This window comes from Drosophila mojavensis, unplaced genomic scaffold, assembly GCF_018153725.1.
Source record: "Drosophila mojavensis isolate 15081-1352.22 unplaced genomic scaffold, ASM1815372v1 contig_36, whole genome shotgun sequence".
NCBI lineage: Eukaryota > Metazoa > Arthropoda > Insecta > Diptera > Drosophilidae > Drosophila > Drosophila mojavensis.
Window position 1 is genome coordinate 13,785,626 of NW_025318858.1, and position 13,077 is coordinate 13,798,702.

General features: G+C 37.6%; 1 protein-coding gene across 6 annotated transcripts in view; it reads left to right on the top strand.

The window, feature by feature from the left end:
• Positions 1-13,077, top strand: part of LOC6576745 (cartilage oligomeric matrix protein) — a 29,833-nt gene that overhangs the window by 3,319 nt on the left and 13,437 nt on the right. For all 6 annotated transcript variants that reach the window (XM_044008698.1, XM_015165342.3, XM_044008702.1 and 3 more), the window contains exons 3-9: positions 6,573-6,714; positions 8,392-8,458; positions 8,521-8,836; positions 8,912-9,041; positions 9,132-9,272; positions 12,544-12,735; positions 12,825-12,942. In XM_044008698.1, coding sequence (XP_043864633.1) covers positions 6,630-6,714; positions 8,392-8,458; positions 8,521-8,836; positions 8,912-9,041; positions 9,132-9,272; positions 12,544-12,735; positions 12,825-12,942 — 1,049 coding nt within the window. In that variant the 5' untranslated portion in view covers positions 6,573-6,629. The remainder of the gene's footprint in view (positions 1-6,572; positions 6,715-8,391; positions 8,459-8,520; positions 8,837-8,911; positions 9,042-9,131; positions 9,273-12,543; positions 12,736-12,824; positions 12,943-13,077) is intronic.

A 13,077-nucleotide genomic window follows, 5' to 3' on the forward strand; every position in this document is an offset into this window, starting at 1 on the left:
ATCAAAATAAGTTAATAGCTTTTCGATTTTTGGCTTAATTACAGTTTAAGCATATTCCAATACAGTTTTGACAGGTTTCCAAAACACAAGCATTGTGTTTGGATTGCGGATTTGTGGCGCCAATTTATAACCAGTTGATGAGATCTGTTTAAATTTTAACGTAACATTTCGCCGTCTACCAATTTTGCGGTGCGGTGTTAACTGAATTATAAAATCATTTTAATATTCTGCGCAAAATGCAAATCAAGATTTGACTGGGTGTGGCCCAGGTAGCCGAGTTAATCACATGATTATATAGCAGCCATATTTGTGACAAGTTCTATTGTCTGTTTTATGACATAATAATATGTTTTTCGAGGCAGTTCATATGCTGCTGAATAATGGATCTATAGAATGTTAATGTTTATAAATACGGAATGTAAAGCATTTAAATTTTTATGGAATTTTCTTTGTTATTTATATATTTTAGAACTGATTCACGAAAAACAATGAAAATGGAAACGAATCTCTTTCGTTTATGCAAAAGATATGTGATTAATAGTTTATAGATGAATAAAGCAGTCCACTTGAATATTTTAGAAAGTATTTTTGTATTCTAATTTGTGTTTCGTAAAGGTTGAATTCAATGCAAATGTATTTTGAAACCATATATATATATTCTGTTGAAAAATAATAAAATAACATTTCCCGAGTAAGAATCTCCATGTTATCGTAACCAAACCTTTCTTTACTGCTGTTCCATGTCTGAACATCATTATTTCTCTGTTGAAAATGATCTTCTACTTAGAGATCATTTGAGCCATCCACATGAGAATTTTTGAATAATGTTATATATATAAATGTTAGATATTTCGAAAAACCTTTAGAAGCTGATCATTCATATATGGCATACAATTTCGGTATCTTTTGCCGTATTTAAATAATATAACACCTATCGCAGCTTTTTTCACTGATAATTCATAGGCAACATTTTGTTGTTTGTTTTGATGTTTGATTGAGCCTTCTGGCAGGCGGCAATTACCATACCAGAAATCGGCACCACACTCATATAGATACACACATATATATAATTGACAGACCTTTCAATATTATGAAATAAGTCTGGAAAAAGAGCGTTAAATTCGTTTTGTGTAAAAGCTGAATGGCCAACTTTTCAGCTGTCAACTACTGCATATTTGTTTCCATGGAAAACCGAATTTGAAATAGCTCATTTTCATATGCGGACAGCAGTTGGGAAATACATAAATACAGTAATGTCGAAGTCAAGTGCCATTGAAGACATCACATTTATATAAAAGTAAAAAAAAAAAAAATCAAAAAATCCACTCCAACTTGCGCCGGAAGTGATGTATAGAAATATCTATTATGCTCGTGCCATAATGGAACCGATTTATCACGCGAACAGCGCGTAAAATGAGTTCAGTTTTCAATTAAATCCAAACGAGGTCTCCAAATGAAATATATATATATTTATGCAGGTATATATGTATATAAATTGGACAAAAATCAAAGAAAGTTTTTTGCAGCCAAATGAAAATCCGTTGAAGAATTTCCCTAAGCAGAGCTTAGTTGGGTCTCTGTTTCTCTCTGTTGCTCTAGCTCTCTGGGGACTAAGTCTGGGGCCGGGTCTCCAGATGCGTAGGCGCCGACGTCGTTGCTTTCCGTGTCAAACCAGCAACTGACAGCAGGTTTGCCAGTGCCTCGAACTGGAGTTGTATAGTTGAAAATGAAGTTGGGAGCCGCAACTACAGCTACAACCGCAGCTGAGCTAGAGTTTGAGTTGAGCATTTTTCGGTTGAGCATTTAAACCCGGCTGATTTGATTTCAGTGACACGACGCCTGCGGCGACGACGACGAGCGCGAAAACTTGTCCTACCCACACGCGACAGCTCTAAAGCTGCAGCAGCAGCAGCAACAGCAGCAGCAACAACAACAACATCAGCAGCAGCTGCTGTGGCGCATGCGCAGTAGCCAGCGATCGCTTTTTGCGCTGTTTTCATCGCCCTGGGGGACAGGCAACATGTTGCATGCTGGCGAACGATGCAACAGTCAAAATATTTGAATTTCTAATGCCATGCGAGGGCTGTCCCAAACTTTTAATGGCCATGACTCATGCATGCGACGCAGCTCTGCTTTGTTGCACCCAAAATATGTTTTATGTTTATTGCCAAGCATAAATACATCTTAATTTATTTGTGCATGCATTTTCGCGATATTTCAATATAGCCACTAAGCTTCTATAAAGATTTGTGGATTATAGTTTGTTATTTATTTAGATGAAAACAGGAAATGAAAACATTTCATTGAAGAAACTGGCTTTAGGGTGAATTTTCAGAAGTTGCATTGAAGTTTTTCTATTTTGCATTATTTTTCCTGATTTTCTAAAATAATTATTAGTACACCACTTTTAGGGAGTTATTTTTCGAGTTTATTAATTTTTGATATTAATAAACGTTGAGCAAGCAGATTTTGGATATACATAGTACACATTTACTAGTATATTCTGAATACATCAAAAATTTAATAGAGTTATACGTCCAAATGTATAGAAAATGCAGAAAAATATTGTCTGATTCCATAAATTGTATATACTTACGATTGAAGTCGGGTCGATATAGTCTTGCCCATTCTACTTCAGACTTTCACGTGCTTTTCATTTATTTATTTTATTTTATTTTTGTATATACATATATAAAAATTGCTGTAGCTAATTGGCCCAGAGGCCAGAATTATTTGTTCTTTACTCTATTCTATTCTATTTCAAAGTACCTTTAACTCTCCAGAGGATATCGCCTGTTATTATTGGTAGTCAGATTATGTGTGAGCCAGTTTGGATGCGCTGAAAGTCTATCCATTATTCCATTATTCAAGAGAAATAAAATATAATGACTAATATTTCCTTTGAGAGTTACTTCTTTCATTAGCTTGCAAAATTGATTAAAATTTTATTACACATATATTTAGCTGTCATATCCCATGGTTCATAGCAAATGCGCAATAAATAAATAAATTCATAAAATGAATCATCTCTGATATTCACTTTCCGCTCGTGCTACTCCAATGGCAACCCTCTGTAATGTGTTCAGTTGTGTAACACTTAGGGTGTCCGTCAGTTTATTACCTACAATCTGATCTGATAGAATATCTTTTGCGATAAGCATCAAATTTCCACTGATGATAAACGGGCTACGCCTTTTGTCATGCGGCCGACAAACTTGTTCGACCGACTTTAAATCTTTTTAGATCTAAGCCCGGGCTAGTGGGTGAGAATCTATCTGTGTTGATGTTGATGCTGCTGCTGCTGCGGTCGTCATTTGCGGCTTCCGTGTGTGTATTTGACTTTGCTTAATTAAATGTCAATCAATGTATATATCTGTATGTATATACGATCTGTCGTATAAACCACAGCATCATTGTTTTTGATTTGTGTGCTTTATTAACCTGATATGGCGGCGTCTCTGTGGCGACGCGCTGTCATTTATTGAAGACATTTTGGACTTATGCTGACTGCGTGGGCGCTGGACAGAGATCTATGTGAGGAGTGTGCATATATATATAAAAACAAATATACGTATATATATATATATCTATGCGAAGGCATTAAGAAGTATTTAATAAATTTTGGTTCGAGGATTATGTATATATAGGGCTGGCCGAGGCTTGGGGTCTTTCTTCTCGAAGTGCCTGAGGTTTGGGGATTATTGGGTTGACATTTGGTGGGAAGTGTTCTTAGCGGATGTCAGTAGCCGAGTGAACTGTCTATTTATACGTCTCAATGAACAATTGAGAAGCTTTACGTATTGCGCATGACCTGAGTTCTAGCTAAGACCGCGGTGAGCTCTAATGCTTAAATGATTTAATCGTGTTATCAATTTGAATACTTAGGAAATTCTTTGGAATAAAAGTGATAAACTGAACGAGATGTAAGAAGATTATTCTTTTAAGCTTTAAACTCAATCAGAAAGGAAACAGATATTTTTCGGACTAGAATCTGATAATTCGATTGAATTGAAAGTACCTAAATTTATTTTATAGATTATGTTGTTGATTGTTTATTTATTATGTTTGCTATCAAGTTAGTCAAATAAATGTTTCTTTGGCAAGTTTTCCTTGCTAAGTGTTACACTTATTTATTTATCATTTAAAATATGGACCTGAATATGTAATTTTTCAATAATACTAAAAAAATATTTGTATCCTCCATATTCTCTATAAAGATTTCTTAATGAGTTTAATTACTCGCTTTATTGCCAAATCATATCTTATTTTTATTGCTAGCCGAACACAAAATTTTAAACAAAATTTAAAAATAAATATTTAACTTATTTTTAGCTAAATAAAATCCCACTTAATTACCAATTTATGCCACTATCAATGCCATAAATTTTAATAAATTTTTGGGACATAAATCTCAAATTTAATGCCCTCTGTCAATCTTGCCCTATATTTTGATTTGTGTAAGAGCTTCATTTTTTGCATTTTTTTATTGTTAAATCTCGGACATCAATGTCCTAGACCTATGTGTGTAGCTAATCCTAAGTCTCAATAAACCCTGTCAAATGCCACATAAAAACCTTAAACTACTTCGAAAAGCTCTCAGTTAAAGTGGCTGGCGATTCAGCTACTTTTACTACACCTTAGCTGGTAAAGACTGTGTTGTGGCTGTGTCAATTGCAATTCTGGCCATAAATGGCGCATGTTGTGCGCCTCAGTGACTCTGTGACATTGTAGCGAGCGTGTCTAAAACTGGCCAGAACCACTAGACAGACAGCAAATACAGTAGAGAGAGAGAGGGAGAGAGGGAGACATCGACTACATCGACTAACTGCCACTATAAATCCATAACTGTCAGTCACAAGCTTTTGGACCAGTATTGGCAGAAGCGCTACACTCGCGTAAGGCCATAACGACATTGCTGTTGCCACGACCGTTACCACATTCCTGGGACACCTTTGATCCAAGTTGGGCAACCAACAGCAGCAGATGCTCTGCTTGTGGATCCTCAAACATATTTTCAACCACGAATATTGTCTAATGGGCGCTGGCTGTGCACACAAAGCAGGCCAAGATTTATATCTATTCGTATTTAATTTGTTTTACGAACTCTTTGCTCTGATTATAGAATATTTTATGCACTGCTCTGATCCAGAAGATGCTGCAATGCAATTTTATTGCCAATTAATGCATACTTATTTACCCAAATGCTATTTTTGTTTTTTCTTTTTATTGCACGTTAAATTTTGTGTGTTTTATTCGTCAATTTATTAGTCGGCAGCGTTATAAAACTCGCCAGAATTTGAGAGCCTTTGATCAGTCAAAGATTTAGGCACTAGATAACAAATTACCTCAATTGACGGTAGCACATGTTGGCAATTGGCTTAATTTATGTGGCACAGGATCCGACGAGTGTTCGTAGAGAAAGTGCTGGAAATGTGTGGTAATGAAGCAATAAGATAAGCAGCTGCCTAGTTAGTTACACGATTTATGGTTTGTAATTGAAATGTGATGGCTAGGCGAGAGATCAACTAATCTATGGTTAGTTTTTCAGATATTTAAGCAATGCTGCTGTCCAGGCAAATGCATTAATTATGATACTGATAGCAAACTGATGCGATACTCAATAAAATGGAAAACTGATTCCCTAATAAAATAGCTCTGTTGGGATTTTGTAAATATGAATATAATTTCAATTGAATATCAATTCATTAATATAATATAATACTTTTCAAAATTTTTGGATTTTTCCATTTAATTTATGTTGTATGTATGTGCCCGTACTCCAGCTGTCTTTGTGTGCTATAAATATGTATTATGTATAATTATATTTGAAACAAGAACACACTGTTTCACATAAAATGCCATATCAAAGACTTTTCAATGGGCCACAAAGCAAATCTCCTCACCTTGTGTACATAAACTTTTTTCATGCAGCTTCCGCTCGTGGGGCACCTGAAAAAGCAGACACACCGACGTGAAATAGAATAAACGAAACAAATGCCGCTGCCAAATCAACTAAACATTTATTTAACTAACACGAGCCGTCGAAAGAATGATTGCAAAAATCCAACATAAATCTCGGCCAAACTGAAAACCCCATAGAAACGAAATGGAAGAAAAAAAATACATATATAAACTTAAGCTGCAAATGTTTTATTACGCCCACAGATGGCCGACACAGATGGGAGATATACTTAGATATATATATATATATATATATATATATATATATGCGTGCCTAGGTGATATCGGAGCAACACTTCCGGCACGAAATTGGTGCGGGGCGTCGACATTTTGAACGATGCAATGCTTGTTCAGAATCTCAAAAATGCCTCAAACATTTCATCAAAATGAAAAAGTGAAGACTTTTTTTTTGCTTGTTAAAACAATTTAATTTAAATTTTATTTATTATTTTTATGGGATTTTATGGGGCAGTCGCAATGCATTTTATGGGCTTTTATTTTTAAACGTAAATAAACAACCACCGACTGAGTTCTGTCTGCTTAAATCTTCTTCATCTTTCTATATCGCTCTCTCTCTCTCTCTCTCTCTCTCTCTCTCTCTCTCTCTGCAGCGGACGGACGCACAGATCAACTCAAAGTGAAGACGACAACGACCACACGACGAGGCGATGAATTGGACGCGCGTGTTGCTAATGGGCGTGGCCGCCTTGGCGCTGACACTTGTGGAGGTTGCATCACTCTCACTGGATCCAGGTAGGTGCCGCTGCCGTTGCTGCAGTTGAAATTTCAGTTGGTTCATTATGTTTACCGTTGTATTTATGGGCCAGCATGCGATAAGCGAGAGCAAATATTTGTCGGACAGTTGGCATCGCCCAAAAAAAAAAAAAAAAATACATCAACTCAAACAGCGATTTATGTAAATCCAAAAACTATAAAAAAAAGGAGAAATGCCACCCAGCAGAGTTTTTAAGCGCTTTTTGCATGCAGTCGACCTCCCAGCACCTTAAATGGCGTTGGCGTTGCCCGATCACGAGCTGGCCAAGCTGTAAACTGCAAACTGCAAACTGCCAACTGCCAACTGCAATTGGAATTGCAATTCCATGCGATGCCGGTGCCGGTGCCTTGTGGGGCGTCGAGTGTGGCACACGATATCGTGAAGGTCACTTCACATGCGCCTGTCAACCGCTGCTCCTACCCACACTCGCGCATGACAAATAACACCACAAATGCGTCAAATTCTACAAGTGAGCGAGCGAACGAGTTTTTCGGTCTGTCTTCGATAAATTCCTTGACGCTCTTACATGAATATTTACTGATTGTGCAAATACGCAGACCGTTGCTTTCCACTTTGTTTGCTGGCTTTTCTTTTTGGGTTAACATGCGACGGTATTACAGCCAGCGCTGACCAAAAATAAACACACACACACACACACACATTGATATATAATGCCAAGTGTTGTAATGTCTGTCAGCCGCGAAAACCGATCGCCGTTTGCCGCTGTCCGTTGCGGGTAAATAGAGCAAGTGCCATGAGGTTGTATTGGAGATTAGCTGACATGGTCAGCGCATTGTTTGATTTAGTTTTTTATTTCGGTTGTATATATGTTATTGATCTTGTAATCGATATATGTATTTATGTATGTAGGATTGTCGTATCACATGCAAAACGGAAGTTTGTGTAGGCTTTGTCTATTTACAAATTGTGAGCAACGATCGACATTTGATGATGATTGATATTGTTTATAGATGTGTGGGATATGCTACAGGAAAAGAAAAATATAGATATATACACTATCTCAAACAAGCTAGATAGATAGCTAGATATATCTAGAGTGGAACTGCTTCAAAATATCTTGATATATGTATTTAAAATATATACATTTTCTAAATTTTTCTATATAAATAAATGTATTAAATCAATCGCCTCTAGTTCTTTTTACAGTCTGCGTATTGCTTTAAAAATCAATAAATATAGAAATATCTAAAACATCTTTAAATTATTTTCGATATTTTTTTAATAATTTCTAGATATTATGTTTGTATAAATTAAATTTTTTTACATTAGATGTATAAAAATATAGTTATGATGTATTTCAAGATCAGTGTGTTAAAGGAGATGGAAAAATCATTCACCTTAAATTTACCTCCAAAGAATTTATTCAAAGTTTTAATAAAGAATGAGATATTATTAATGAAATTAAATTCAAATTAATTTGACTAAAATTGTTTTTATAATAAAAATATAAAATTAAATTGAGATAACTAAATGCAGATCTTCAAAAGATAATAAAATATATATATGTTTAGTAGAGCAAATAAATTACATATAAAACTGCATTCTGCGCTACTCTCTTGTCTCGAATAAATTCATAAAACTACAATACCTTTCACATACCAATAAAAACAACATTATCTCTTACCTTGTTGCAGTGGCGTCTGCTGAGCTGGAACAGTTTATCAGGAAGGGAGATGTGGTCATATCCACGCGACACATAAGGTAAATTCAGCAACCTTGAGAGGTTTTGGCAGCGTGTTAAACGAGATTCCCCCATCTGACAGACCCCGACGCAAGCTGCACATATCGATTGAGGCCCTATTCATGATTGACTTTCCCATGCTGAAGCACAAGATGTCCTTCTTCCTGGACCGCAAGCAGCAGCGCGTTACGCTGGACATCAGCGCCAATGGAGCGACCGAGTCACGCAACTTTGAGATACCGAATATAAATGAGACGAGCACTATTCGCTCGCTGGCGCTGCAGTTCTCCAAGAATCGCATCACGCTCCATGTGGACTGCAAGCCGAGCACCTTCCACGACATCGACATGAGTCTGACCAAGCTGTATACCCAAATGGACGATCCAGTTATTAAGCTGGTGAGTGTTGAATCAATCTAGTTGTGAGTGCATTCTAATGTCTGTTTGATTTGTTTTTGTTTTTTTCATTCACAGTTCAGAGAACGCAAATATCCACTACATTTTGATGCCGACATGGAGCATTCGCTGCAGCGCGCCAACTGCCAGAAGGGACTCCATCGCCGGGGCAATCGACGCATGCTGCGCAACAAGATCAGCGAGCGTGGTAAGTTTATCGATCAGACAGCTCAGTCTTAGTAGGCAGTGCTCGTGTACTTCATACAACCCACCAATCTTGGATCTGCCAATATTTCAGAGAAGAACAAGAAGCGCGACGTGCGTAACAATTGGTACTATGAGCCAACTCTGGCCCGGGAAGGCGTCGATCAGCGTCATCAGGAGGTGCCGACGGACACGGAACGCGGCGATATACCCATCATGCATGGCGATTGTGAAGGTAAGCTACAGCTCGTCATCTTTCCACCAATCACACTGCACAATCAAACACAGCAGTCGACATTTCACGCATTGGGCGTGCTTCGCCTTCTGACAACGTTGCTGTGGGCTTTTGACTACAGATTTTGGGTGGAACGGTGGGCTCTCTAAGGCGTTGCTTTGAAATCAGTTTTGCATAGATGTTGTACTTGACGAAATTATTAGTCTACAGCAGTTGGCGTTAAATGTCAGGGCATATAATTCAATTAAGCTGAGAGCCTTAAACTTGTATCAAGAGATGCTAAGGTGTTGCCTTGCTAATAGGTAAGAGAAATGCAATTGGGAGTGTCCTAAAGGAGACAGTCTAAAGCTTGAGCTGAGCTCTTAATATAAATCATTGTAAGCTTATTTGATGCATGTCATGTATGGCAAACACAGCAGGGCCACACACACATGCGCACATACAAGTGCAGCTGCTGCGATTTTAGTGGGCGCAACAATATAGAGCTTGCTGGAATACAGCTTATTTATTTGTTTAACATTTGAGTTAACATTAAATTAAACAAACTAAACTACTGAAAAACTGGCTACTGGAAGATAGCTTATACAGATATATTAATAATACAAAACAAATATTTTGTCAGTCTTATTTAATATTAAATATTTCTTATGCTCATAAAGGTTATAATTGGAAAAATATTTTTTGGTATTAAGCATATACAAAATATTAGGCGAAAAATGTATTTGAATATCAATTGTATTTTATATGTCGTGAGGCCATGGGAAAAAACTTCATCCATTTCTTCTGACTACCTGAGAAATTGAGATGTCCTTAGGTTAAACAAATTCTTCATTCCTATTACTAGTCATTCATTTATTCATAAATATAAATATTACATGTTCTTCAGAGTCTAACCTATCCTAGCTAAGCGTTTTATTTCGATAGACTTAAAGGTATTTTACGAAGTCTCTGTGTAGATCCCAAACAATTGATTTGCAAATCAAGCCCTAAAAGACTTGTGTCTTATGAATTATGAGTGTGAACATATTTATCAACTCAATCTGGCTAAGCCTTATTTAATGTTCCATTAATTTAGTGCCATGTTTGCCCTTGCTGCCACTGGCAGAGCTTCTTACATACCCACAGCAATAACTGTCTTAGCTTAATGCGATAATGCCGCACAAATCTACGGCCAATTAATTACAATATATTTGTATATAAGTCTTGTATCGTATGGGTATGTAAGTACCCACATTCGGATCTACCAATAAGTCGTCGTCGTCGTTGTCGTTGAGAAACCAGCGACAAGCAGCGCCCACTGAAAAGACAGAACACTAATGAACCGAGAGATATGCCTATGCCTATGCCGATGTCGTTGCCGATGTCAGAGCCGATCTGTGAATAAGTTGTGCACTCGTTTTGGGTACGCTGAGTGCTGTTTGGTTGATGTCGACCCAGCATAATTATTATTTATCTAGCTCAGTGCAAATTCCCAAATTGGTAGCAAGCTCTGTACCCACACACACAGATACACACACACACACAGAGTAAGGCAGTCAACTGGGCGGCATATAAATCGCAAAGGCAAACGTAATGAATGACGCCGACGAGATATAGAAACGAAGGCTGCACACTAAAAACCCAAACGTGGCCAAAACACGATCAACAGATCGACTGCACCCCGAACACAGTTGCCCCCACCCCCGCCTCGCCACTGCCGCTGCCCCTGCTTATCCGAAGCCTGAGCGGATGCGTTTGGGCGTTGGAGGCGGTGGCGGCGGCGGCGTTTTCCATGTTGACAAAACTCACTCAAGCGGACAGACAGACAGGGGGGGAGACAGAGCGACGTGGACCAATCCACAAACCGTTGGAACCGATGGTACATTGGACTAGTTTAGTCGTCGCCATGTGTCTAACATGGCGTCAGACAACATATGAGATTTAGAGATGAGCTGAGAGTTTATTAATGTACATTTTAAAGAGGATAAGATAGAGGGGCATGAGAAATAACAGTGCAGAGATGACGGAAATAACTGTGATGGGAAGAGCATCTGACTGTGATTCGAAATAACTTTATTAATTATATAATTATAATTTAATACGAGCATGAAGATAGTAAAAAGGTTTATTGATTTTGCTTTTATTTATATGAGGAAATTTAACGTGTTTAGCTTTGATAAATACTTTGATAATTACATATATTTTGTACGTATTTTGGCTGGAGGTTTAAGCTATGAAACTGTATACCCATATATATTATTATAGATATTAATATAAATTATAATGTAAGTTTTATTTAGTAATATTTTTTACTTTTATTAATTGTATTACTATATGAATTTTATTTATTTATTTTATTTATTATTTATTTTTAGTATTATTTATATTATTATTTAATTATTAATTATTATTATTTTTTTTTACAAATATGTATATTTTTGTTATTAAATAATTAATTTTATATATTTTGCATATTTTTATTCTATTTTCATTCATTTTAAATACTCATATTTATACTGACGAGAGTCTTTACTATAGAAATATAACAATATATTTTTTAATTTTTAATTTAAATAATATTTGTCAATGACAAATATATAATAAATACATTTTAGTTAAATAAATTTTAGGAAGAAAATTTATTTAACTAAAATGTATTTATTATATTATATTATATTAACATAAATTCCTAAATAAATACTTTCGATTACTGAATACTGTGACTGCTATCACCGTGATTCGCATCACTGTGCGCATTAGTTGAGCATGTGTGCAGCATCGCTGAGTGCGCTTAGATTGAATTGGGTGCTCAGCTCTGTTGTCGCATTGCATTAAACTGCGCTAAAACGCGCCGCATTAGCAGCTGGATATTGCGGGCCGGTCGCTGCTTTTGAGCTTAGACCCGTCCAAGCGACAAAGCGGATTAGGTTGCAATCAGAGGAGCCGGGCACATCTGACTGTGAGCACGGGAGGGCGGAGGGCCTCAAAATAAGTGCGATTTTAGCATTGGTTAGGCCTTAATCTTGTCAGTTGCCTGAACGCTTCCACACACACACACACACACACACACACACACACACACACACACACACACACACACACACACACACACACACACACACACACACACACACACACACACACACACACACACACACACACACACACACACACACACACACACACACACACACACACACACACACGCTCATGCAGCGGCTCATGAATTATTGTTGCTTTATTTAAAGTCTTATGTTGAACGGTTTTTTCTTTCGTTTGCTCATTGTTCCAGACGCCCTCGCACGTTCGCTGAGCGATCTTTTGGCATTGGTTAAGCTGCTGCGTGAAGATGTCGCCCACCAGCGTCAGGAGATTGCCTACTTGCGCATGCTGCTGGAGAACTGTGCGGGCTGCAAGGAGCCCAGCGGCGATAATCACATACGCCTCGAGCCCAATTGCCGCACTGCGAATCCTTGTTATCCTGGTAAGCCTAATGATTCATATGGCCAACAAACCCAGCCCAGACGAACCCAACTTGCACTTCATCTCAATTCTCAACTTCTCTGCCCACAGGCGTTGATTGCCATGAGTCTGCCACGGGACCAAGGTGCGGCCGTTGTCCTGCCGGCTACATTGGAGATGGCAAAGTCTGCAAGCCGGGCGTCAGTTGCGCGGATAGGCCCTGTTTTCTGTAAGTGCCTAGTGAGAAAAATTAGCTTTAAGTTCGTGTATTTTTTGCTTTTTATTTCAGTTTTTGCTTTTATGCCTTTATATGCGCCTTTAGTTAATGGCGTCAAGGGCGTGGTCGTTGCATCCATGTTAATTG